The 27,415-nt window shown below is 32.2% G+C and overlaps 3 protein-coding genes across 3 annotated transcripts in view; 2 read left to right on the top strand and 1 right to left on the bottom strand.

Moving 5' to 3' along the window:
• Window positions 1-3,216: 3,216 nt before the first annotated feature.
• On the bottom strand, window positions 3,217-10,098 carry Rab39 (RAS oncogene family member Rab39). The gene is made up of 3 exons (XM_085202292.1): window positions 9,902-10,098; window positions 9,479-9,830; window positions 3,217-5,722 (listed from the first exon to the last, which is right to left on the bottom strand). Exons 1-3 carry the CDS (start codon window positions 10,007-10,009, stop codon window positions 5,514-5,516), a joined length of 669 nt encoding a protein of 222 aa, XP_085058418.1. The 5' UTR covers window positions 10,010-10,098; the 3' UTR covers window positions 3,217-5,513.
• Window positions 10,099-10,924: 826 nt separating this feature from the next.
• On the top strand, window positions 10,925-14,196 carry LOC146529107 (uncharacterized). Its single transcript, XM_085202291.1, has 4 exons — window positions 10,925-11,446; window positions 11,534-11,648; window positions 12,344-12,536; window positions 13,495-14,196. Exons 1-4 carry the CDS (start codon window positions 11,377-11,379, stop codon window positions 14,137-14,139), a joined length of 1,023 nt encoding a protein of 340 aa, XP_085058417.1. The 5' UTR covers window positions 10,925-11,376; the 3' UTR covers window positions 14,140-14,196.
• Window positions 14,197-15,605: 1,409 nt separating this feature from the next.
• LOC146529106 (uncharacterized) overlaps window positions 15,606-27,415 on the top strand; it is a 143,863-nt gene continuing 132,053 nt past the window's right edge. Inside the window, exon 1 of the mRNA XM_085202290.1 lies at window positions 15,606-15,880. The gene's annotated coding sequence lies outside the window, so the exon portion shown is untranslated. The remainder of the gene's footprint in view (window positions 15,881-27,415) is intronic.

Raw genomic sequence — 27,415 nt, 5'->3', positions numbered from 1 at the left:
TGCCAAGTACTTTTTTCAGGCGACCAAAGAAACGCTCCTTCACCAATTGCTTTATGCTCCGTTCATCAATACCCAGTGCTTCAGACATTCCAAGATATTTATAAGTCTCACCTTCACCAAGAGTTCTGAAGGAAACAGAATCTGAAATGCAAATATTATCAGATCTTATCACACTCTCCCGCACTACATGCATGGTCGCACATTTATCGACGCCAAATTCCATTCTTATATCACTACTAAAAGTTTGAGTAACCATTAGTAGCCGCATAAGATCAGAACGTTGTGACGCAAATAATTTTAGATCATCCATGTACAGAAATAAATATAGCTATTATTATTAGATGTATAAGTAAAAGAAAAATACTCTTTAACCAAATATACAAATTCCTAAAGGCATTTATTGTATATAACTTGATAATCGAAAAAAAAAGTAATCTCAAAAGACCATCGGGACACGATTTCTACCAGTTCTTAATTTAAATTTTCTCGTTATAGTTAGGGAGGCGAAGCAAACTGTGGAGTCACTCGAGCGTCATGGAGACCTATTGGGTTGCGAAGCTTAGATGATAACAAGAAAAAAATGTCATATAAAAAATTTCGTTTCACCGGTGGGCTGAGGGGTTATAGATTTTCAAAAATGTAAAAAAAAACTGTTCCATGGACATACTCGAGCGCGTCAGATATTGATATCATCAATTGCCTACGTCTTCTTAAGCATGAAAATATGTTAATCTGACAGTTTCCGTGGTGGAGGTGGTCGTACGTAAGAGTTAAAAATGGCAAAAAAAAAAATATTACCGAGCGCGTCAGATTTTCTAAGGGGGTGTTAAGTGAACCTAAAAAAAAGCTCTTATGTAATAATCTGACGATTTGGATGTGACGCAAGCTCGTAATCGTTGTTTGAAAATGCAAAAAAAAAATCGTCATCTTGAAATACTCGAGCGCGTCAGATTAAGATATATATGGTTTATCTTCATGCTCTAGACGTGATATCTCAAAATCAGACGATTATCTGAAGGGACTTGCTTAATCTGACAATTATTAATATTTTTTTAAACCAATACAAGAAACAAGTCAGCTTTACGTTGTATCCCGCACACAGCAGGGTAGACAGAGGGAACCTAAGGTTAAGACACTCTGTTCCCCACTTTCTGCCAAATTTTGAAGGCATTGAGTGTTGAGTAGCAGCACTTAACGTCACTGTTTTGCCTCGACACCAGAGCGAAGAAATGGAAATATAAATTTCAATAAATATTTCATCTCCTGGAATGGAGATTGAACCCACAACCAGTCTGTTTTACTGTCACACTTTGTGCCACTGCGCCACGACTGGCCTCAATTTTTTTATTCATTGAACGCAATCAATAGAAAAGCTCAAGAAATAGAATGTAACTAAAAGAATGTATGTTTGAAATAGAATACTTGTATTTATAAAAAAAAAGTACAAAAAAAATTTTTTTTTCAAGTATTTTTTTAAATTTATCATCTTCATTGATGAGTTAGGGACCAATAAATAAAAAAAGAGTGCGATAGGAATAGAAATACGGTGAGAGGAATATATGCAATTCTTAGGTATATTAAACTTTATCAATCAATTTCTATTACTTCGGTTTGTGGAATTTGTCAGATTATATGTTTTTCGTAATCCTTGAATGATTCCCTTCAAAATAAAAAAAAATTAGCCGCGCTCGAGAATGTCCAGATAACGTTTTTTTTTTACAACTTTGGAGCCCTCTCCCTCCTTTGCGTCACTCTCAAATTGTCAGATTAGTGGAATACACACGATTTAGCATGTAACTAACTTACCCTATCTTAATCTGACGCGCTCGAGAATGTCCGATGATCAATTTTTTTTTACTAATCTGATCCTTTATCCTAGACGCGCGGCCATACATAGGAAGCTCATATTTGGTGGAAGTACGTAACCGAGTACAAGGAATCCCCAGTATCTTAATCTGATGCGCTCGAATGACTCCACAAAGTCCCCTCTTCGCCGCCCCTACTATTATATCATATTCGAATACAACAACTCACGCAATATGAGCATTTTACTAAAAGAAGATGATATATAGTTTTTATGATTAAAATTAAGTAACAATTATATTACGTTGGATATATATCATTTTATAAAAGAATTTTACTTGAACTTAGGAGAATAACTAATATTTGCCGGTGTTAAGAAAGAAAAAATATCAAAAAGATACTTAAAGAAAATAAAATATGTTCATATTGTAATAAAAAAATATATTAATAAGACCAGTTGTGGTACCCGGGCACAAGCGTGTAATTATAATTATCAAAGCGACGGGATGTGAGTGTGATTCCCACTCAAGGAAATCAAAAGGAGGTTCTCAATTCAGTTCGTTTTTTTTTGTTATTTAGGCATACAGCTTAATTATATTTTTACCTGATGACGTCTTATAAGTCGATGTACTCATTGTCACGTTCCGCCTCTCGCAAGCGTGCAAGAGAGAGCGCAGAACAAACGATGAATAAGTGTCTCTTTATCGTTTATTTCGCGCTGATAATAATTTAAGTACTAATTCATATGATAAAAGTTTACAATGTTTCATCAATATTGTCTTATGACGTTATCACGTAAAATTATCGACCGAAAACGGTCTTTAAAGAGAGTTAGTTATTTTTTTGTAGTTTTTATTAAATAGAACGTTCCACTTTCTATATACACATATGTATTTACATATACAGTATTTGTATTATAATTGTATAATATTGTAATATTATATTTTTTAAATCAGTTCATTCGCCATAAATTGGAAAATTACTTATATCTGATATAGATACAAGAGAATATTTCTTTTATGGACAAGACAAGGCAAACGAGCGTACGGGTCACCTTAAGATAAGTGATCACCGTCGCCCACAACCTCGTGTAACATCAGAGGAGCTACAGGTGCGTTACCGGCCTTTAAGGTAGAGATAGAAGCGCTTTTGGAAAGTACTCATGTCATATCACCCTGGAAACACTGCCGCAGGTAGGCCATTCCACAGCTATGTGGCGCGTGGAAAGAAGTTTCTATGAAACCGCACAATCGTGGAATGCCATGTATCCAGATTGTGGTTATGGTATTTTAGAAAATACTGTATGTACTCACATAAGTATAAATAATGATTTGTGTGCATAATCTGTATTTTTTATGTATGATGTGTATATTTTTCAATATTGAAAGGTTTAAAAAATAAAACAACTCAACAGTAATTAACAAAACCTTTACTCTCGTATATAAAAAGCGTATAATAACAGCGCTATGACAAGACATTTGCATATAATATAACTGTGACGTATAAATATTTGTGTTTACAATTATTATAATACAATTATCAATTAATATAAATATATGTATGGCTTAATTAAAACCAGCTATTTAATATTTATGTGCTTTTTCACATTCTTTATAAAATTTGTTAAAATATTGAAGAAATATAAAAGTACAAACTACACTAATAATTATTTTTCTATTTGAAGTTATACATATTGTATTCATACATAATATTTCATAAAGAAATATAATTACATTCCTCAATTTTGTGATTTCGAATAATATTACTTTAATGAATATAAGGACTTTTCAAAATTAATGGATTATAATAAAATGTAATTGGAAAACAGCAAAAGCACATAAATATTATTAAGCAGTATATTATTAAAAATATAACTTATTGTAAGGGAAACTCAATATATAAGAGCTACTCCCAAAGACGACAATTAATATTTAACTAATATTAAATCCGAACTAATATTGTTATCTAGGATTTTAATGTTAGTTAAACTTTAATTGAGATTTTTGCGTGTAGCGTTTTTACCATCCCATTTGCAGTTAAACATTTTTTATTCAATAAATCCATTCAATTTTCAAACGCATTTTTTTTGCCAACAATTTCGGACGGCAATATTTTTTTATACCATAACACATTGGCCACAGATGACAATTTGTTTTATATAGTCAAAACAGATGACAAATGTGTTTACTTCAATCTTGTACAATACAAAAATAGATCGTTTACAACGTTGTTGCGTCTCCCTAATATTTCTGCATAATTATGGCAAAAAGTAGAAAATAAAATTGTAATAATAATAAAATAATCCTATATTATATATATATAAAATGAGCAGAATGACATACTTCATATATGAATTTTATATGAGAGTCTAAGTCTAGGTACTGCGTTTGCAGTTATTAATTACATAACAAATTGTTAATCTTAAAACAAATACGTTACCCATTTTTTTATTTGTAAAATATGTAGACACGTTATGTTTCTAATAGTAACTGAAAGTTTTTTCTTTTATAAAATTTTGTATGTATGTATTTAAAAACTGCATTACAATAGCTATTAGATTTTTTTCTAACCGATTTATCGCACATAATAAGTGCTCAAAATAATTGTAATATTTATAGGCTTAGATCTCCCTCGATTATTGGACTTATTCAACATAATAATATTTCTTCTAATTTCAACCATTACTTCATACAAACCCTTATAAAGTTAGCAAATCATAATCAAAACCTAATGTGTCCACATAAACTACCAAAAATCCAAAACTCAATTCAAACGTAAATTATATTATTCATTCTTATAATCTATAAACATTACACAATATTCAATTGCAGGTACAAAAATTTGACTACACTGGTGTGTAGTTTGTAAGTAATTGTTAGTATTTTGGCTAAATAAGTAAATAAAACTAAAACAATTGAACAACATCAGATAGAAATCCCGCTCTTTGGTTTTAAATGAATGTACTAAAGTATGATGCTAAGAGCTAAAAATTATGTCAATTTAATAGTAGGCTAATCATAAATTCTGATTTTAAAAATGTAAGTATTGTACATTTTTGAAATAAGTAATTTATTTCAAAAATTTATGATATTAAAAAATCATTGAAGTTTTATTAATATTAGGCTACTGTTATACTGAATAATGAATAATTAATTACCTTTTACAGCTGAATACATTGTTTATTATATTAATATTATATAAGGACTATTGGCACTAATAATTCTGTATATTTTTTGCATATTATTAATAATGTGATGAAAGAAGTGTGTATATAAAATTTATATATTTTTTTAGAGGACAGATCTAGTAGAATAGTGAATGTGTCTTGCATGTTAGGGCATTATGTCAACTGTATCTACATGTTCAATAAAGTTATACTTATAATGTTATATCATATTCTAATATGAGTCAATATTTACATCTAAGATTCCAAACACTGGTATATGGTGACAGTGATGTATGTATAATTAAATGAAAATACTATAGAGTAAATATATAATTTTCAGGATATTTGTCAAATTCTAAGAATTCATTATTTCCTAAATTATTTTTTTTTCTATGTAAATTTCTTTTTTTATATAAAAACACCACGGCGTCATTTGCTTTCACTTGTTTTAGAGCAAATAAAAAATACATAAATAATCTATACGTATATTTAAAAAATATATGTAAAATACATTTACCTTTCACCATATATCAGTCTGTTTCATTTAACAACATGTTGACTGAACAGTTTCAGCTTCAAGAAGATTGAAATCCATACCGTTTGGTCGGTTGAAGCCAGTTTTGATACCATCCCAGCCATCTTCTACTTTATATTCACCTGTTTGTATACGATTGTATACTTCCTGAGCGACGAGTATGAAAGCCTGTTCTACGTTTAATCCCGTTTTAGCTGATGTTTCTACATGATGAAGGCCTGAAAGTTGTACAAAAAAAATGTTGAAGTGCTGTAAACATATTTATTTGTACCAGTAGATAAACAACTCTATGGTGACCCCTTCCCCATCTTTGTCAAAGCTGGTAACATTAATGAGACTTCCTACCTAGTATGACGTCACACAATGTGCAATTTTATTTTATGGAAATAATTGTATTAAAGTTATTATCATTTCACCGACTACTACTACTAATGAAGAACATTGTTTAATACTTAGATCTCACTACTATACGCAGGATAATTTATTATTATCTTGGCATTCTTGTTTTACCTATGGGAAAGTCAAAATCTTTTTTAAAACACAATAATCAACAATTTAATTTAATTACAAACACTCAATTTTCTATTCCATTTAATTTTTGTTATAAAAATAGTGAATATTACATATATACATAACATCCATGTCAATGATTTGTCATACGAATGATTTTCTAATAATATATTTGAATACAAAAATTTAAATAAAACTTTCCCTTGAAAGAGTGTTAAACCCACAATTACCACAGTTACCACCATGTACAGTGAAATTCGGTCGAATTGCAGGTTTATTTTTATTAATAAATAAAAAGCTTAGCTTAGCTAGTTTGTAAGGAAAAAATAGAATAATTGGTGTTGCATGGGGACGTGGGCGCCGGTGATCACTTACCAACAGGTGACCCGAACGCTCGTTTGCCTTGTCCTTTTCCATAAAAAAAATATATGTGCAATGTTAAGACCATGAACAATCATAGTCAATATAAGCTTAATCTAGATGTGAAATTCTACTTAAAAATATAAATAACTAGCGACCCCCTTGCGGCTTCGCCCGCTTTTACTACTGGATTATTCATATAATGTATGTTTGCAAAGCACTTAAGATAATGTGAAAATTAATTAAACCCTAATGCAACCCGCATTTTCGTAGTTTCAATAAGGATTTTCCAATTGTTTTACACAGCAAGGTTTTTTTAGTAGGTACCGTAATTTTAAATCTGTGCTACTAATCTTTTCAAGTACTTATTAAAATATATTTAAATGACTATTTTTAGATATTTAAATGACTATTTTTAAACGGAAGAAATTATAAACAAAAGCCTACCTACTAATAACTACTACAAAAAATATATCGCGCTGAAATAATACATTCAACTCGAATTATCCAATACGTGCAAACGCATCTAAATCTTCGTTGCTATAAAGGCAGGCGGGTTTTTTTTTGCTTGTCCCTGATGAAAAGCAAGCACTACGTGGCTTATTGGAAAATTGGTGGAAAATTAAATAGAATGCATCGGCCGGGAATCGAACCCGGGCCGCCCGCGTGGCAGGCGAGCTTTCTACCACTGAACCAACGATGCATGTAAGGCAGGCGGGCGCGGCGGACGCATGGCGAGTGGCGAGCCGTTTCGCAGCAAGGATTTTTTGATATTGTAACAACTTCTAAAGTACTTATTAAAATGAAAAACAGAAAAGACAGTTTTGATCTTCATTAAATGGCCAACGTAACTAATATACTTATTTATATGCTGAGAGTAAGGGATAAGTGAAATTTGACTCGATGCAGTTGATGTGTGAACGGCGTGATGTGTCAATAATTAAATGCGTTTTTCTCTAAAACTATTCGCAATTTTGAAATTGTGTAAAAAGCAAATTTTATCTTCGTTTAACGTAGAAAATTAATAAAGTATTTTAAAGGATAAGGATTAATACCATTATGGAAAAATATCCCTCACAATAAAAAATATATTGAAATTATTATTTTTAGACAGAAAAATGATCACTACACGTTATCCTTAAAAGATAAAAATATGCTCTCGCGGACTTTTTTGTAGATCTTATTAAGAGGAACAATACTCCAGTACATTTTTTTCATGTAGTACTTACCATTAAAGCAGCGCATGCGCGAAAGTGTCTCAACGGGTAGGACTTTATTCATATATATCGTATTTATGTTAATTTACATAAGAATGTACAAATAATAAACTATATATAAACCTTCTACGAAAAATACTCGACCTAATGGTGAAAACCGCAACAAAATCCGTTGGGTGGTTTAGAAGAAGAAGAGTTAGAAACAACAGACAGACACGAAAAGCGACTTTGTTTTATAAGATATAGGATATATATTTTTTATTTCCTCACAGTATTCCTTATGTATAATCTTAGTCTTTGTTAAAAATGTAATTTGTCACCGTAGGAGCGGCACACCATGTTTTATCATTACAGCTTGTTGGTCATTCTATCGTACCAAAAGCTTATTTCTAATATATCTAAATTGTTTTCTTAAACCTTCATCCAGTACATTTTTATGTAAAAATGTTTTGCAACACATCTTCTGAGACCCACAGACAGAAGTCAATAAACATTTGTTACCGAGATGGACGTTTCTCGCATGCCATTCACATTTGCGATAATTTGTGTTGCTATTAAGCGATAATTTCATTTTGACAGAACTCTTAGTAGACATAATATGCCTGCATGAATTTTTTATTTGGTTTTTCCAATAAATTCTGAGCCTACTGCAATTTGACGTTCACCATGTATGTTATTATATTGTATTCAATGTGACTAAATAAGACATAAAAATAAGTAAAAAACGCAACCACAACATTGTCATAAAACACATGTCTTGTCAAGATTTGTTACAAATGTTTAATGAGAGCTGATCGATCAGCAATCCTTTTTTTATTGTAAACAATAGCAAAAACTCATAAAGATAACATTTACCACAATTTTTACCGCATGTAGCAGGTAATGTTTGGTTTTGGCCAAAGACAGATGTGTTTCCAAACTTTTAGACAGTAATATTACAACCACTTCAGTATTCATATGTACACCATTTTTGACTCTTCAATATTACTTAGTTTCATAATTAATAAACTCAATTGGTTAAACTTTGTTGTATTTTTTGTTATATTTTAAAAAAATGTCGTAGCGCTCTCGCACAAAAATCGCTGACGTGGGCATGAAAGCCGCTATGCTAAAATGGGACTGGGCCGGACACGTCTGCTGCATGCCTGAAGAGTCTTGGGTGAAATCATCTACCAGATGGATTCTAAACTCTAAAAGGAGAATCGGCAGACCAAAAAGGAGATGGCGGGACGAGCTGGACCATTATAGGCCTGACTGGTGCTCAATAGCCCTAAATAGACCGGAATGGAAGAAGTGGAGAGAGGCCTTTGCCCAACAATGGGATGATGTAGGCTAGGGAAAAAAAAAAAAAAGATAGATAAAATAATAGTCTAATTACAATGTAATAACAAAAGAACATATATAAGTGCAAAGGGTTAAATAATAATAGTGATACTTCATTTGTTCCTAATTAAGCATTCAAATTTATTATTTAGGTTAAAACCTGTTTTAATAACCTTGATAAGTCACTATATAGATAATGAAACATTTGTAATGACATACTTGGATATTAATTGCAAATGTTTAACAAATTATATTAAAAAGCTAAAAAAACATGAAAACATTAGTACATGCTTTTCTAATATTTGATTTATCACAGAGTAGGCAGAGTAAGCCCAGTGTGAAGATATTCTTTTTCCCACTTTCTGCCCATTTTTTGAGATATTGCATATTGAATTACACTAAATGTGGCAGTAAGCTCTGCCATCAGCCATAAAATAATAAAAACAAATCCATAACATAAATATGGTGACTACAATATAGTGCACGTGGTCATGGCTAAACATCTCATTAATCCTACAAACAATGGCATAAGCTTTAATGAATTAAGTAATATTGTATAATTACCATTTTCTTCTGCAAACATTCTAGCCTCTTCACAAGAAACTTCTCTTCGGGCTCCATTTTTATTGTCAGTACCAACAAGGTCTACTTTACAGCCCACCAAAGCAAAGACAGGCCTGTGTGGTTCTATATGCCTTTTAGCTTCCATCATCCAAAGCGGTATATGCTCGAAACTTGACCTGTTGCACACGTCGTATACTAAGAGTGCCCCAACCGAATTTCTGTAGTATGATTTTGTGATAGATCTAAATCTTTCTTGTCCAGCTGTGTCCCATAGTTGCAATTTAATTCTCGTACCATCTTGCACTTCTATTATCCGTGCGAAAAAATCAACTCCCACCGTAGGATCCGAAAGCTAAAAATTATGCGTAATATACTCTCTAAAATTACAAAAATGTTATACAACAACAAAAACAATCGTGTTACCTCTGCAAATTTTCCATCTGTAAAGTATTTAAGCAGTGAGCTCTTGCCTACCGTGCTGTCACCGATTAGAATAAGCCTAAATTGATAATCAAATATTGGGTCAACCATTTTCTCCACATAAAATTCAACAACAAAGGTCTCGTCAAATATTTGCGTATTGAGATGATTTTGTGAATGATGACTTTTGACAGCAAATACGATATGCTCATAGATTATACAGACTGCAAAAAAAATGTTTACGAATTATGATCTATATCAATAGTTTAACTAAGTACAGTACTGTATTTACCGTAATTTTTATTATAAAGTTGAAGAGTTTGTTTCAGTCAATGCACCAATTTGGGGAACCACTGATTCAAATTGAAAAATAAACCAGTCAAATGCGAGTCGAATTCGCATAATGAGGATCCCATACCAATTTCTAGATTCAACGGGTAGTACAATTTAAAATTGACAAACTTAAGTCTGCCGAAGTATGCAGTTTGTATTGATTAATTTCTATGACATAGTATTTATAATTTTTCACTCTTCGCTATTTTTCTTTCATTTTTGCTATAAGACGTTGCTTCGTACTGAATTTCAAGATTCTGAGTTCACAGAACTTACCTTGTAGGTCTTGATTGCGACTTTTGAATATTATCGGAAATTTTTGGCATAAACAGCTGTACTTTTGATTGCGTAGGCTTAGCAGTGTGATTTTTTCACAATTTCAACGGACAGTAAACCTGTGTATTTAATATAATTTTAGCTTGATACCTTCACGAGTTCCTGAGAAAATAGGCCTTGACAGACGGACGGAACACAAAGTCCTATAAGGGTTCCGTATTTCTTTCGAGGTACGGAACCTTAAAAATAAGTTGTTTTTGATAATCATGGAACGCTTTATTTTAATAACCAAAAACTATAGAACTTCTGAGATTCCGAGGGCATTATGCATAATACTTATATATCTTAATAGATATATAAGCTGTATATAGTCTTCAATTATTTACGTGATATATTACGTATGTTATCTACACACGCGGTAAATGTCAAAGTTTGAATTGTCAAACTTCCAAGCATCGTACTCGTACTCATCGTAGCGTCAATTTACTATTTTCTAAACAAAAAACAACAATTTTAACACACATATCTGTTGTAATATTGTGTTTATATATTCATTTTAGTTATTTTTACAATATACTTGTATTTTATTTACTTAAAAAGCTTTTTATTTATAAAAATAAACATAACCTGATAAAGAGGCCGACACTGGCGCTCCAGTGAAGCTAAGCGTGTAATTACTGCTAGTCGTAAATATATGTTGTGAATTCTATAATTAACATCAATAAAAACAAAATGTTATAACTATATAAGTAACAAGTTACAAATATATAAGTAACAAGTTTAAAGTAACACAATAAAGTTTTTATATATGGTGATAAGCGAAAGCTGTTGACCCGCCAATTTATGACACCGATAAATTGTTAACAAATATGAGTTTTAGTCAAAGCCTTGTGAAAACAAAAGAAAATGACGAAAATCGAGCTAAATCTACACCAATTGGTATGTTAAAATATTATCATCTTTTTGCTTGTTATAATAGTAATTAATACATTTCAAATATTTTCATAACATTTTTTTCTTTGCTAGCTATGGTGGCGCCTGAGCTGAAACAAAATACAGATGCAGATACAGAGATAACAAAGACTTGTGCAGTACTAGGATGTGAGGAATCTAAGAATTCTGGTTCAGAGCTATTTTTTAGGTATAAATATTCACTGTTATTATCAAAGTCAAATAATTTATCACCTGTTCACTAAAATTACTACCTTAAACCAGAGAACTGGCAAGTAACTTAGCGGGATTTGTTTTTTTTAAAATCACTAATTGATAGCTACTTAATAAGTGTGTAAACAGTTCATTTTGTTTAATTTGAATAGTAAATTTTTTATTTATCTGGTTTTTTTCAAGGTACTTTTTACAATTTACACTAGCTTCATATTTTTTCTTGTAGACAAAGAGTTGAAAAAACATTCCAGTGAAGGTAAAGATAAACAAGTGCCAAGACACTCCTTTCCCTGTCCACACAAGTTTCACATATTATGTGTTGACTTAACAAAACATAAATGAAAATAATTAAAATTTTATGAACCATGTAAATAAATATTGAGTAATAATCTTAGTATTTTTTTTGAAATTATGTATTATATACTTATTTATAAAATTGAAATTAAATCAGCTTCACGCTATTGTTAAGATACTCCATTCCCCACTTTTTGCCGAATTGTGAAGGCATTGTGTGTTCAGTGGTAGAGCGAAGAAAGGGAAATATGAATTTTAATAAATTTTTCACCTCGAGTGGGGATTGAACCCACAACCAGTCGGTTTTACAGTCATCCTCTGTGCCTCTGCGCCACGACTGGCCTCATACATATTTATTATAAATTAATTATATTATAGGTTTCCAGATGATGAGCATTTAAGACAAATATGGACAGATTTAACAGGCAGAAATAATTGGACACCAACAGACTATTCATATATTTGTATTCAACATTTCTCTGTAGATTGTTTTGAATGTAATGCCGATAATTCAGTAGTTTTAAATAGTAAAGCTGTGCCCTCGTTGAAGTTGCCTAAACATGTTTTGGAGGTAACATTTCATTGATTTGATTTAGGCTAAGACATGGTCAGGGGAAGTGTAACATGAAGAAGCTGTCGTCTATTTTCTGCTTGTTTTGTAGGAAAGAGCAAGAATATAAAAATAATTAAATAAAATTATTCCTAAGAGTGGGAATTGAATATGCACCTATTAGCCTTATTCAGGTCAGGTCAGATTAAATCTCACTGTGCTACAATTGCTTTTTAGATTTATCATAGTTGAGAAATATATTATAATTAGCTTTCAATTTAGTATTTCAATAATTCAGAAATATATGTAATATTTCTGCAGATCCTGCATTTAATATTATAAAAATGTATTTAATTTATAAGCCTAAAAATCGCATCATAATGTGTTGAGGTGTCATAGAATAGTGTTTTAGGGATTCTTACTAGCTGTTATGATGCCTATTATTATATAATTGCATATATCAACTAATGGAGAGTTACAATGTACGGTATTAACTAACATGGTGGTGCTAACATCATCATGAATGTAACTACTATACATATATTCATATCTGACTATCATCAAAATGATTGGAAAAATGATTAAGCTATTGTAGCATAGTGGGACCACAACCTTCTCTAAATAGAATTCGATAAGTCTATTTGATGCTCACTAGGTAATTAATTATTTTTAATTTTCCTGCACCAGTAATGTAAATTGTGGTAATGAATCCCTCAAATAAACACATTATGTTTAAATTTCAGCAAGAAGTATATATAGTATCTGGATACTGAGTTGTGGGATAGAGTGTGAAGTTAAACATATTTTACTACTTTTGTATATTAAGTAGTCCATGTTTACTATGATAAAACATACTCAAATCGTATCTACAAAAAATGCAGCACAGTTTCGATAAGGTTATTCTGCTTTTCAATTAAGGGTCCTTCCTGTATTGAAAAGCCAAAGAAAATAGCTATTGAATACAATTATTCTATTTTAGGTTGAATATATAGATGAAGAAACACTTGATAATGAATATGAAGATGAAGATTACTTAATGGATAGTGATGAATATGAAGAAGAGTTATCTTATACCAAAGCAATGATGAACGGTACACATACAGACAAACAAACAAAAACTAAGGAATTCTCAGAAGAAGAAAACGTTGAAATACTAAAGTTATTCACGGAAGTACAAAATATGCAACGACAAGCTGTTTCATTAAAAGAAAAATTAAAATCCAGAATGAGAGTTTATAAACGTCAAAATAGATTCCTAATGCGTTTAAAAGAAGTGATAGAAATGAAAAGGAACTTATTGAATCAGAAAAGAAAGAAAAAATCTAGAATTTTATTATCTTTACAAGATAAGATACGAGAAGACACTAATGGTTTAGTGCTAGCGATGCCTACAAGACATACGGACGACCTAAAGAATTTTGCTCTTAGTATATATAAATATTCTCCTCAAGCGTACATTTATATAAGGAATACATTAAGGACTTTATTGCCGAGCACAGATGTATTAGAATCGTGGATTTCCGGTGGTTTCGAACCTAAGAACATATTATCTAATAGTAATTTGATCAAAGTTGTTTCCGAATTGACTGATACTGAGTTATCCTGTAAAGTGTCGTTAAGCTAGTGTTAGATTTTATTATATGTTTTGTGAATAATTAAATATTACATATTTTCAATTTCAGTTTGGTTTTAATTTAGTTTTTTTAAATAATTTTATATTTAGTATCCCGCACATAGGGTAAAGACACTTCGTTCCCATTAAGACACTTCCGTTCCTCACTTTCTGTCAAATTCTGCATTGCGTGTTGAGTGGCGGAACGCAACGCCGCGTTGTGCATTACGTTACGAATTGGTAACGTAGCGAGCAAATGAAGATATTTACTATTTTATTCCCTAAAGTGGGAATCGAAGCTATAACCTGTCGCGCTTTCGGTCGAACGTTCAAATCAAATCAAAAACACTTTATTGCACAAAGAAAATACAATTAAATTTGTAATTATATACATACAGTGCATAGGCAGGTATACGGTATACAGGTATACGTTACGTACGTATAACGTTTGTGTAACAAATATAATTCATATTTCTATTATGTTATGTATGGGTTTTTATATTTAATAGTATAAGAGAACTGATTGACGCGTACAAAATACATTGTTTTTAGCAGCGGGTACTTCATTATAAATTTATTTAATTTAAAGTATGTCTTATTTAATTTCAATTAGTTAGGTTATGAAATATTTCTAAGAAAAATATTGCATTTTCGTACTCTTTAACTATTTAAGTAGTTTAGTAGTTCAAATTCATAACCTCATCTATTCGTACAATTTTCATAAAAATGGGACAAAGTAACTCATAAAGCAATTATTTAACATTTCTTAGGTTTGCGTACGTCAAAAAGTAAAAACCTTATAAGATCACATTGTTGTCCGTATGTTGAGACCATCTCGAGATTGCGTGGAGATGCCAAGCTAAAATTAATATCAAATATTCACATCTATGGTCTCTTCAAGCACAGAAAAAATCCCGTCTTCATTTCATACTTATGCCCATAAAATTAAGTTTGTCAACTTTTATAAGTTGTATGTTGTTGTAGTTGTTTTCGTTGACCTAACGTCCTGAAGTCGGTACGGAGGCCTGGGCGAGTCCGACGCGCATTGGGGTTTTTTTACGGTAATATGTTTTTTTTTAAATATATAACGGCAAACAAAAATATTTATATACAGTGTTTTTGCTTGCAATTTTGACAATTATGAACAGGAACAATTTAGAAAAATGCGATTTTTATACATCTTTATCTATTCTAAGATAAATTTAATACAATCTTATTTCTAAGATTGTATAAAGATCTAACGAATTCCATCCATATTTTGAAAATAGAAAAAATGTATTAGCGCCGTCTTGTGTGCAATTTATGAATTACCCACTTTGATTTGACACAAGCAATTTAATTAATATACACAACGGCAGATGTCGCTGCAGCTCCAGAAAGAGATAGACATACCTAAAGTGTACCAAATAAAACGTCGCTGTTCCTAATGAAAGAAAGAGATAGACATACCTAAAGTATACCAAACAAATGATTCTAACTCAGTAAGCCAGTACCGTGTTCCTGCCCACACTGTTCGTACCATTCTCTGGATACTAAAATACAATCGCGCGTCAACAAAAATAAAATGAAGTGACCATCTGTTCAAATATTGTGCAACTTAAACTATTTTATTTGGGCAACTATTAAAAATGGCTCTTCCCGTTTTGCCGTTTGACGTTTGTGTTGTTTTTATATCTTTTGTGTAGTGTTTTGTTTTTGCGTGTACAACGTGAATGGATTTGTTGTAACACGATTATAAAGTCGCTTTTAAAAGGTACGTAAGTATATAATACATATGAACATATAACGTAAGGCTTTAGTTTAGCGAGGACCAATCGCTCACTAACTGGACTTTCATAATCACTATTCCTTTAGCGTTCAGGCATTCCATAAAAGTAAACCAGCCACAACGCATTGCTATATTTGATGTATTTTGCCACCATATAATAAAAATGTAACTGGTTACAGTCTGTACATAGAAAATATATGAGAAAATCTATTATTGATGGCAAAGTAATAGGACCCAAAACAATGACTTAAAAATTTTGTCTGCTTATATCAGTGCGTATGTGTACTCTTACCTTAGAAATAGTCTTACCGATTTAAATGTAGATTATAAAGTTAATATCGTATCCCCTTAACATTTAGTGTTAATTTTATTTCATTCAGTTTATAAATAAAAAAGTTACTTATATCAATTTAGTTTCACACACAGACGAAGTCGCAGGTATAGCTAATTATATATATATATTATTGTTAAATTAAAATTCTTATCGTGTCGCAACATTTCTCTTTTCACTATTATGGTTTGGATATAATTAATTGCGACCGAATTTGCAATTGAAAGTGCATTTTAACAGTTTCGTTTTGCAAATTATTTACGTCAACTGACTGACATATATTCGCTTTTAGTGGCAATTAAATATTATATTTTTGTTCATCACCTATTGTTAGGAATATTTTATAACGTAACTAGGTAATTGTAATTAAATATTATAGAACATTCTAGAAACAAGAAAACTTAGTAGAGTTATCACGATCGCAATTTTACGCTTTAAAATGCGCAGTAAATAGTAAATCAGATTTACCAACTATAAGTAAACGACTTGTGTTGCAAATTGTTTAATATTTTCTTTATATAATTAAGTTCTTATAACTATAACGGTAGAAATAATTATATATTATCTGTAAACATATTGCTTATTGTTATAACACAAAATTAGGTAAAAGTTAAAAATAAGCAAAGATTTAAATCTAAATATTACAATGTACTATTTCGTTCTAATAGCGTAAAGAAATACCTCGCCGTAACTAAGGCCCGTACTTATAATTCTGAGATCGATCTTGAGATGCCGTTTTCATCCGATAATAAAGGTGCGCGTATTATTTATGAATGCAAAACATCGATCTCATAGTTGATAGCGGTATATAAATGTGGGCCTAAATTGGTTTATTTCCTATTTCCTAGGATAACACCGTCGTGGCACAATTACTATGTATTTTTTATCGACTTCTGTAAGAAAAGGTGAAAACCTTCTGTAAATAGGAGGTTATCAATCAGACAAAACTCATCACCGCAGCTTTTGCGGCTTTGCTCGCGTAGTGAAATAAAAACTTAGCTTACTGAACCTTCTTTATGTCCGATTTTCGTTTCGCCCAGTAACTTTGTTATTTCCATTAGATTTCTGTATTACATACAACATATTCTGTAGGTGCTTAAGTAGGTACTAGGTATAATGGGTTACATAAAAAAATATTACGTGTTATTTCAATTAATTTTACAATTTAGTAGTTCCTGAGATAAGCGCCTTCAACCGAACACATTTCTTAGCTTTATAATGTTGTATAAATAATCAAATATAGACGTTATTCATTCATTACAATATAGGAATTGTATTAAAGTATACTCAATTGTTACTGTAAGTTTCAAAAAACAAAAGATATTAAACAGTTGGTATTTTATATTTTTACGGGCTAATACATTATGAGAGCAATTTTTAAACGTATTTAAAATTGCTCTAATTGGATATTTAAAAATGAAGAATAAATTTATAAGATTAATTATATTAGAATCGTGTTTTTACGTCAATTTAAAAGAATTGCGCATTTGTTATACATTATTGTAAGTTGTAAAGATTTTTAAACCATGTTGCATAAAAATAACTTAATTTAAGTTAGCACTGCTACTACTATATTAAAATAAAATAAATAAATCAGCTTTACGCTCTACCCTGCACACAGCATTTATATTATTTACTTACTATTATATTAATATAACTTACATCATACAACTTGATTCATCCATACGCATCTTCACGTTTTATTTTATCTTTATGCTACTTCCCACTTACACTAAGCGAAGGGAACCTAGTGTTAACACACTCCGTTCGTCATTTTGCCTAGTTTTCGAGACATTTCATGTTGAGTGTTGTATTAGTTGTACTTCTCGTTGATCTACAAAATAATCCTAAAATTGGTACGGAGTCCGACTCGCACTTAACCGGTTTTATTTTAAAATATTCTTATTATAAAAATCTCTGTGTGTATTTCTTATTGAAAAAATCATTTGTGATTATAAAGAAACATTAACTAACAAAATTTTAAATATCAAATCATACTAGTTTTAGGCGCGATGACGATTATTATGTGAGCGGTGACTCAGTGGGTTGTTAACTCACCTTTGACCCTAACTCTCAATTTGTCTGTTACAGCATCTGCGCCACAATACCGTGTATTAATGTATTAGGACTTCAATAGAATATTATATTTGGAAGGTTTAAACCACTCTTATTGTTTGTAAAAACTTCTATTGTTGAGTTATGAGATCTCTCATCATTGTATTAAATTATATATTCGATTCTCTCGAATGGGAATCGAACCCACGATCGTCATGCTTAACGTAATTTTGTAGATAAATACATATCTACTAGTAGTTCAATCTAAGAAAACGTAATTGATTTGCAAACTTAATCTACGGGCAGCGTACAGTTACGATTGATTTAGAAAAAAGATTGACCTAGGCGTATCTAATTTGATAAGTGAAAAATATTTAATTTATTTAATATTTTTTTCGTATACAATATATTTTGTTGAAATTCTTTAAAAAAGACGTCCTTGAAAACTTATTTGTGACATCGACACGTGAACATCTGTTCAAAGAATTTATTATTTGGTATATTTTGTGATTACATATGTAAGTACCTACGTGAGGACTAATCGTGAGTCGTTAGTCGATAGTCGTTTTATACATATTAAACAATAAAATAATATCGCCTTTATTTATATAAATTCGTATTACATTACTAATTGCACTAAAATTATGTATCTACTTTAGTTCAATTAATATTCAGTAAGTACAGCGAAATTATAATAAAGATTTTTGACGTTCTAGCGAGGACTAAAAGTATACGAAAAAGAAATATTAGGATTTTTAATTTGAGGATTAGCTAATATATACATATGTGCTTGTTATGCAAAAAGAAAAAAGTAAAACACTACTGTACCCTTTTAGTTTCAATTAATTTATAGATATTTAAACGTAAATAGGTACATTACATACCTACTATATAATAAATTTTAAAATAACATCGGCTACTTAATTCCAATTAATTAATTTAATTAGATATCAAATTGCGAAATATTACTTAGTTGGTTGCTGGTTTTAGTTACACGGCTATATTGGGATTAGCACGCAAACTTGCAGGATAGTGGATACTAGTACGTAATGGACGTTAGCTTGGTGAACGTTGAGAAGACCTCGGGCCGTCGCGGCGCCGCTGGGTCACAAGCGTGCGATTGTAAATGCGATGTTGTGGATTCAATTCGGCGGAAAATGGGTAACAGAAGTATCTTAAAGGGAACGGAATATCATAACACTACGTTGCCAGGTTGTCTCTGTCTATCATGATATGTGCGGGATACAGCGTTAAGATAATAAAAACATCATTATAAAAACCAGAAGAAATTTCCGGAATTCGGCACTTTAAAGAGTAGGGCCTGAATGACGTAAAACTCGTAACTGTTGTTAATTAGTTCAGGAAACGTTTCCAATTTTATATGAGCACTTAGACTCTAGTATCAACAGTTATAAGTAGTTTGACCAGATATAACTACAAACATACGTATGAGAGGCCGTCGTGGAACAACGCACAGCGTCTGACTGTAATCAGGGCGGTTGTGGGTTCGATTCCCTCCTGGAAAATAAAGTATTTATTTGCTTGCTCTGTTAAGAAAACAAAGCGCAGCGTTATGTTTCGCCATTTAACACACGTGCCACGACATTTCGAAAATTGACCGCAAAATGGAAAAAGGAATGTCTTAACACTAGATTTTTTGATTTAATTTTTCTTTGATTTCAGTAGACTCTGCTTACAAGCTATAAAATATATTTGGCGAATTCATTTACCTAAATTGATATATTTAAAAATATAGGGTTTATATTTCGCTATTGTGGGTTTAAGATAACTTGGGGAAATGTTTAAATTTATAATATTTAGTACAAGTAAGCAGAGGGAACCTGGATATAGGTATCCAGGTTAAGATACTTCTGTTACCCACTTTCCGCCGATTTCTCGAGGCATTGCGTGATGAGTGGCGGAAGTCAACGCCACACTTTGTCTCATTACCAAAGCGAGGAATAAAAAATATTAAATATGACATTTCCTCGTGCGAGAATCGAACTCACAACCTGTCGCGTTAACAGCCGTATGTTTGTGCCCCTACAAATTGAACACTTAAAAACTAAGTTCCTTAACTATTTCCAACACTAACATAATATCATCATCAATTTAGTATTAAGTTAAAGGAAAAAAAGTAATGACGCAACTTGTTGCTGCCGCGGTTCGGTTCACACGTGAGTGAGCGGGAACACGCTCACGCCGGTTACGATAATTGCATAAACTGAGTTACTTATTTTGAATTTATTAAACAATTTGTATAGTTTTATTTAGTAATAAAAGCTTACTAGCTTATACCTGCGGCTTCGCCTGCGTGCTTAAACGCATAACAGGAATAAATAAGAGTTGTACACATGATTGATTCCCGATTGAGGCCCGTATTTATAAACCGCTCTCAACTTTGAGATACAGAACTCAACTCATCGATTTTCCAGAATGTCTCTTTAAACATATAAACTATGTAAATAAACCTGGGATTAGTTAGTTCAACCAAACATAGTTTTCAGCTTTATAATATACGCTCTCTTATACATTTCGAGATTATTTTTTAGCTTCATTCTGGAGGCATTGCGTGTTGAGTGGCGGAACTCAACGTCCAGCTTTGCCTCCACACCAGAGCTAAGAAATGGAACTAAAATATATTTAAATAACTTAATTAAATAAATGTAATTTTAACTTTCAGATAAAAAGGTTTATGGCCAAAATCTGTTTTAATATATTTTTATATACTTCAGGTAGCCCGTACCTCGTCCGTCAATATGCTTTAAAGGTCAACAGTCTGTCGACCCAATGGCATTCTAATCAATTATACCTATACGAGTATGAATGCATTATGAAGACTAGTGTCCCACCTCCACTCCGCTTGGGTCGTAGATATGGTTCTTCCATTTAAAGATTTAGAAATATTATGTAAAGATGCGTATTAACTTATTATTGAGGTGTTACTGAAGTGTTCGTTTAGAATATTGTTGTTTGTTACGAATTGAAAAGTTAAATCGATGTTATATTCTAATTACTTTCAATATAAAGTTACAATGAGGATTATGTATACTTTTGCGACGATTTTTTTAGATTCACGCCGTATACTACATGTTTGCAGCTGCACATGCTTACAGAGGGCTCTAGTGGTAAAAGATTCTGTTGCAAATTTTCCGACTAATTTTCGAGACATTCGGACCGAAAGGAGCTGGTGACAGTATAACGCAACGATAGAACTCAATATTACAAGAATATACATTTAACTGCAAATGCAATTCAAGCATTCCATTCAAAGGATTATACTAATTAATTCATTGTTCTTACGTAAAGATATAACTTGAGGAAGTTGTACCGTTCCTATTTGTAGTAATCATATTACTTGCGGCCATAACGAACAGTATTGTTCTACTTACTTAACATGTTTCGTAATATTTAGATAATGTTTTAATGTTCACTCGACGCCGCCGCGCTGTTTCCTTTGATTTTACTTGTGAAATATGCACTTATCTATTATAGGCATATAGAAAACTTTTCCGCTAGGTATTAAGTGACTGACAGAACAAATTCATTTGGAACTACGCGGCGTAGAACGCTGTGTTCTATGTAGGTTGGTTGTGGAGGTGACCACTACGGCAACGTTTTCCGAAATTGCTTCGGAAATGGGAGAAACGACTGCGAGTTACATTTTGAACGCAATATCTCGAAAATTGGGCGGAAGGTGGGGATGTGGTGGGCCGGCTATGTGCAGGATACTGCGTGAAGCTGAAAAAAGAAACTATTACATTACAGAGGATAATGTAACTACCGACTTATTATACAGGAAGAATTTATAATTTATAACGTATTTTTTTATGAATTCATTTTTATGAACGTTCTTAGTTAACAACCCATTGTTCTAATGAACACCTAATTGTTTACACGAGACGAGAATAACCGATCCCAAAAACTAACATAAATCGCAGTGTATGGGCTCTTTATATTTAGGCCACGTGTATATTTATAGTTATAGTACGAAGCGCCTCTATAGTCTACAGTGGACTGTAGAGACGATTTTATTACGTTATCGAGCGCGTAGAGTAAAGTTTTAAGTAGTCTTTAAGAACAAAAGTCTCTAAGTTAGAGCACGCAGTATATTAAATTTAATAAAACAAAATTATGAATATAGAGAAAATATAGATGGATCTATATCCATAATGGATCCATGTCATCATCCATCTAATCCATGGATCTATATGTTTTCTCCAATATAATACAAGTCTCTCAACAGGGTCGAAAAACGAGCAGAAAACTTCAGGTTTGCTCTGATATGTGCGGGTACAAAGGCATGAAGCTGTAAGAGTATCTTTACTTTTATAAAAATAGATAGCTAATTAACGTTTAACTTAAGCTACTGTAGTCTGTAGTACAACTCAACAATACTATACCGTACTATAGATATCAAGGCGTGAAAGTTGCGTTATAATGATTTCATAACATTTTAAACTTAATATTTATAAATATAAAGTCGAATTTTCATTGTTTATAGTATAAAAGGGGTTTGTGTAGTAAGGAAGTTGTAACGGATTGGAATTTTTATGTGTCTCATTATACAGTGCTCTGTTTATTTATTTTGTATCAGATTTCATATGCATACTGTGACTACGTACCCAGTCGTCGTACGATCAATTTCCCTTATATGTCAAACAAATTCAGCGTTGAATTTCGCCACACAACACAGAATGTCTCAAAAATTGAGGCTAAAGTAGGGGATCTTGTGAGTTGGATACGAGTGGGAACTCGGGCAATGAACTATTTTCATTTCCTAGCTCCGGTGAAGTGAAAAAGCAAAACATAGATATCTTAAAAATTAGGGTGCGTGAGGTATGTAGTGTAGGTACCCTTGTATGCGGGGACAAAAAAACTTAAAAAGTGAAGAAAATGAATCCAATATAATTGTTCTTATTTTTAAGTGTGGCAACAGTCTCAAAATATTGTAAGCGTATTTAAAAAGCAAATTAGGCTCTAGATCATAATTTCATAGTTACCTTTATTCATTGGAAAATTGAGTCGATCGATACTTACCGTTTGTGGTAATATACATAAGCGCTTGCTGTTTGTTTGGGCAGGGCCTAGCTGGGCCTGTATAAAAACGTATCTTTAGATATGATATAATTCATTTAGTTCATACAAGCGTAATACATTAAATACGAGTATATAATATTAGTATAATGAGACAAGTCGCAGGGTATATGAATACGACTGTAACGCGACGGGTTGTGGGTTCGAATTCAACTCGAGGAAATATTTAATATTTTAATTTCTACTTCTATATGAGTATTTCTTTCATGTCATTTAAATACTTTTGTATATATATTGAGAGGAAAGGCGAAGAACGGAGGACATGTCTTAGCACTAAAAATATGCAAAATATTGTATATTCTATGATTTAAAATAAAAAAAATTAAAACGTCTTTGAGTAGGTAAATTTAGTTGGTGAAAATTTTAATAACCACTTCAAAAGACCGAAAAGTTCCAAGCGTGTCTCAATTTCGTGTTAATTTCGTAAGAGCGTACGTTGAAAGAGTTGAAAGAGCTGAAACACGTTGCTTTAAAAAAGTGGGTAGTTATACATAGGTATATAACAAGCACATTTTTTATTTACTTTATAAATTTCACACATACTCTAAAGCAAGCAGGTTCTTGCAGGGGCACAAGCGCGTGACTGTAAACACGACAAGCTGTGAGTTCGATGGCTTCCCTCTAGAATTCGGTTGTTTCTCTCTGCGTACCTTGCTGTGTGCAGGATACAGTGTGAAGCTAAAAAAAGATAAAAATATACATAGTGAGTGTTTGACTTGAATTAAATAATTCATTGCCGCGAGTGGGAATCGAATCCACAAACATTATATTCACAGTCCCACCCGTAACTTTTTCATCTGTCTCTTTTTATAATTAGCTATATTGAAAGCAGAACTCTCCGCCGCCCTTTCTACTTCGATACCGGGAAAGACCCAAATGAGGTTAGAATTCATCGTCATTTAGTCACCGGTATACAATGGCTTTTAAAATACCTGTTGGTCCATAATATATTTAGCTTCAGTCGGCCATTTAAACTAGCCGCCGCCGCCACCGTCTAAAATAACGACAGTCAAGTCCACGACTATCAATTTTTCACAATGCCGATACCGCTTTGGTTAACGATCGCGGAACCTGCTTTTCAATTTGAAGCTCGATAAAGCTATTAAATACCTTTTGTGGCAATATTTCATACTGTCTTTTGTCTTGGTGTAGGTTTGGAAATGTTATGATATTTATATATTTTTTCGCTTTCCACGCGAGGCATTGTTTGTTGAATAGCGGTACATAACGCCGCACTTTGTCTTATACGTTCGGTTAAAAGAAAGTTATTAAAACAAAATCATTACTTTCAAGGATCAAACCCAACATCACCACGAAGTATATAGAAGAGCAGGCAAAAGGGATACTGGAAACCTAGGGTTAAGACACTCCGTTCCCATTAAGATACTTCCGTTCCCGTTCCCTAATTACCGCCAAATTCTCGAGGTATTGCGTATTGAGTGACGAAACTCAACGCTGCGGCGAGCGGAGAGCAGGGAAAGGAAAGCATTAAATATCTCATTACGACGACCATTGTAAATTTAACTTTTGGTCATAATACACATTTAAACACCGCAAATATCACTCTTAGTTGAGGTATAGATGATTACACATTGTTGGAAAAGTAAAATAAAAAAGGCCAATGTGTCCAATTAAGTCATTTAATTTTAGGAAGTAAAGTGGACTAATTGAAGCGGATCCTATTGAATAATGCGAAAGCGAGTATTACGTTTACGAGTTGACTTTTTTCTGTTTTTTCTTTATTTATTTTTTTACCTTTTATTTGAATGGTATTATATAAATGAATAGAGAGATTCAATAGAGAAGAAGATGGGCGTATCAATTACGTTTCGCTACTTAACACGCAGTATCTCAAAAATTTTATGTTTGCTTATTATATATGAGTTTTTTTTTATTTATCGATGTTTAATTTTAGGATAATAGGTGATTCTCGTATAACAGTTAGTCAATTTATACAAAATACTGTTACCCAAAGCAATGTCAGGAACTTAAAAACGACGGCTGGAAACTTTGCAAATTAGCCAAATCAAGCCAAGTAATTGTCCGTAAGTCGGGTTAATGTGAAACAAACTTTTTTATTAGCTCTAGAAGTGAAAACTTTTTAACAACTCTACGGGTGGAGTTGCTATGTAATTTCTTTGTAAATTGAAGTTTACAGAAAATGTTACCAACTAAGATGTAATGTAGGGCAAGTGTTTAATATTAAAGTTTCTCGCTGTATCCCGCATATAGCACGGTAGGAAGAGAGACCCTGGGAACCTAGTGTTCAGATACTTCGTTACCATTATTCCGTTCCTCTCTTTGTGCCGAATTCTCGAGGCATTGTGTGTTGGGTGATGGAAGTCAACCCCGCGCTTTGCCTTGTTACCAGAGCGAGAAAAAAAATGAAATATTTAATTCCCTAGAGTGGGAATTTAACCCACAACCGTCTCGAGTACAGTTACACGCTATGACGACCTCCACTATTCTTATTCATTCGTCCATTTACAAAACTTTTATATAACTAAAAAAGTTAAACAACAGAAATCAAGACAGACATACAGAATTAAGCAAACTCCTTCTATTAATGCCAGATGAAAGTTTAGCAATTTACAATTCAAATGTGGCTGGGTTTAATTCAATTATGGAACAAGCAATTACGAGATCTGCGCGTCTCGAGGTGGCGGACGGTAGTGTTGTGTGCTCGTACCGAAGTGTGTCATTTAAATCTCTATCTAATATTGTATTGATAAGGGTTTGTATGGTTGACAGCGCTAATCTCAGGAACTAGTGGTTCAAATTGAAAATATCAAACGGAGAGTGCATTTATCGAATCCAGAGCGAGGAAATAAAATTATTAGATATTTTATTACTTCGAGTGGGAATTGAACTCACTATCGTCTCGTTTATAGTCGCACCCTTGTGCCCCTGCGCTGTAACGGCCTTGCGGGACATTACTAATTCCCCTACATTCCCCCACAAGGGAATACTAGCTAATCGTCGCGGTTTGTGTCTGATGTTCTAACTGTGCCCCGACGGACGTTTTATCCACGCGCTATATACGGTTTAGTTAAAAAATGTATTACGAGAGGGGTCTCGTAAAAATTAAAAATAGAAAAGTTCCGGCGAGAGTGAGTGTTATCATTTTTTAATCTATATATAAAAAACTCTTTCGTTACTCAGTGAGTAACGCACAAACGTAACTATTGGACTTAGAAAGTAGAAGATTGGTATAATAATTAATTGTTATGTATATACATAACGGTAGGCTAGGGAGTTTAGGGGAGCACTATAAGATAATTTTTCGAAATTTCTACGGGAAAAGCAAAAATGGAAATTTCCATTTTATGGTTTTAAGTAATTGTGTATTAGTGACATTGTACGTAGCAATCTCAAAACTTTATATTTTTTTAGCGCCACGGTGTATATTCTATTAGCGGACGCGCGCAGCTTCGCCTGCTTATTTGCACCCTTAGGGGGGAATTCTAATAAACCATGAAACACTTGTTCAATGATATATTTTTAAGAGTCTGAATTTTCTAATTTCATAAAAATCGTTGTCGATTTAAAAAAAAATCCATACAAACTTTTAACCCCTATTTCATCCCTTTAGGGTTAAAATTTTTAAAATTCCTTCTTAGTGGATGTCCAGATTACGAAAATAATAAAAAAAAACTTTATAAAAAAAGAAACACATAAGAATCAATTACAAAGTTTATTTATCCAAATGGTATTCCTTACGCTCACCGACAGATGGACAGACAGTGTTTATTTACAGTCTTAATTCGTATTAATGTGAATACACTGATTGATTTAACATTCAATTAAAAAGGTTTTTTACAGCTACAAGTTGAGCGAAGCTTTTAAATATATAATTTTATTACTCTTTACTAATTAGTTTATTAGCAGATAAGTAATAATCAAAAAGTAAAAAAAAATATTATTTTTTATTTAAGTAGGCCATCGCGGTGCAGGGGAACATGCGTGTGATTACTACTGCACTAAGGTTGTGTGCTCGATCCGACTCTGAGGAATGGATTATTATTTATGAATATTTT

The sequence above is a fragment of the Heliconius melpomene genome, chromosome 18 (genome assembly GCF_056956725.1).
Source record: "Heliconius melpomene rosina isolate 202511_hmr_F chromosome 18, ASM5695672v1, whole genome shotgun sequence".
NCBI classification, from domain to species: domain Eukaryota; kingdom Metazoa; phylum Arthropoda; class Insecta; order Lepidoptera; family Nymphalidae; genus Heliconius; species Heliconius melpomene.
The sequence above is the reverse complement of the archived record's forward strand: the minus strand, read 5'-3'. Positions and strand labels throughout refer to the sequence as shown.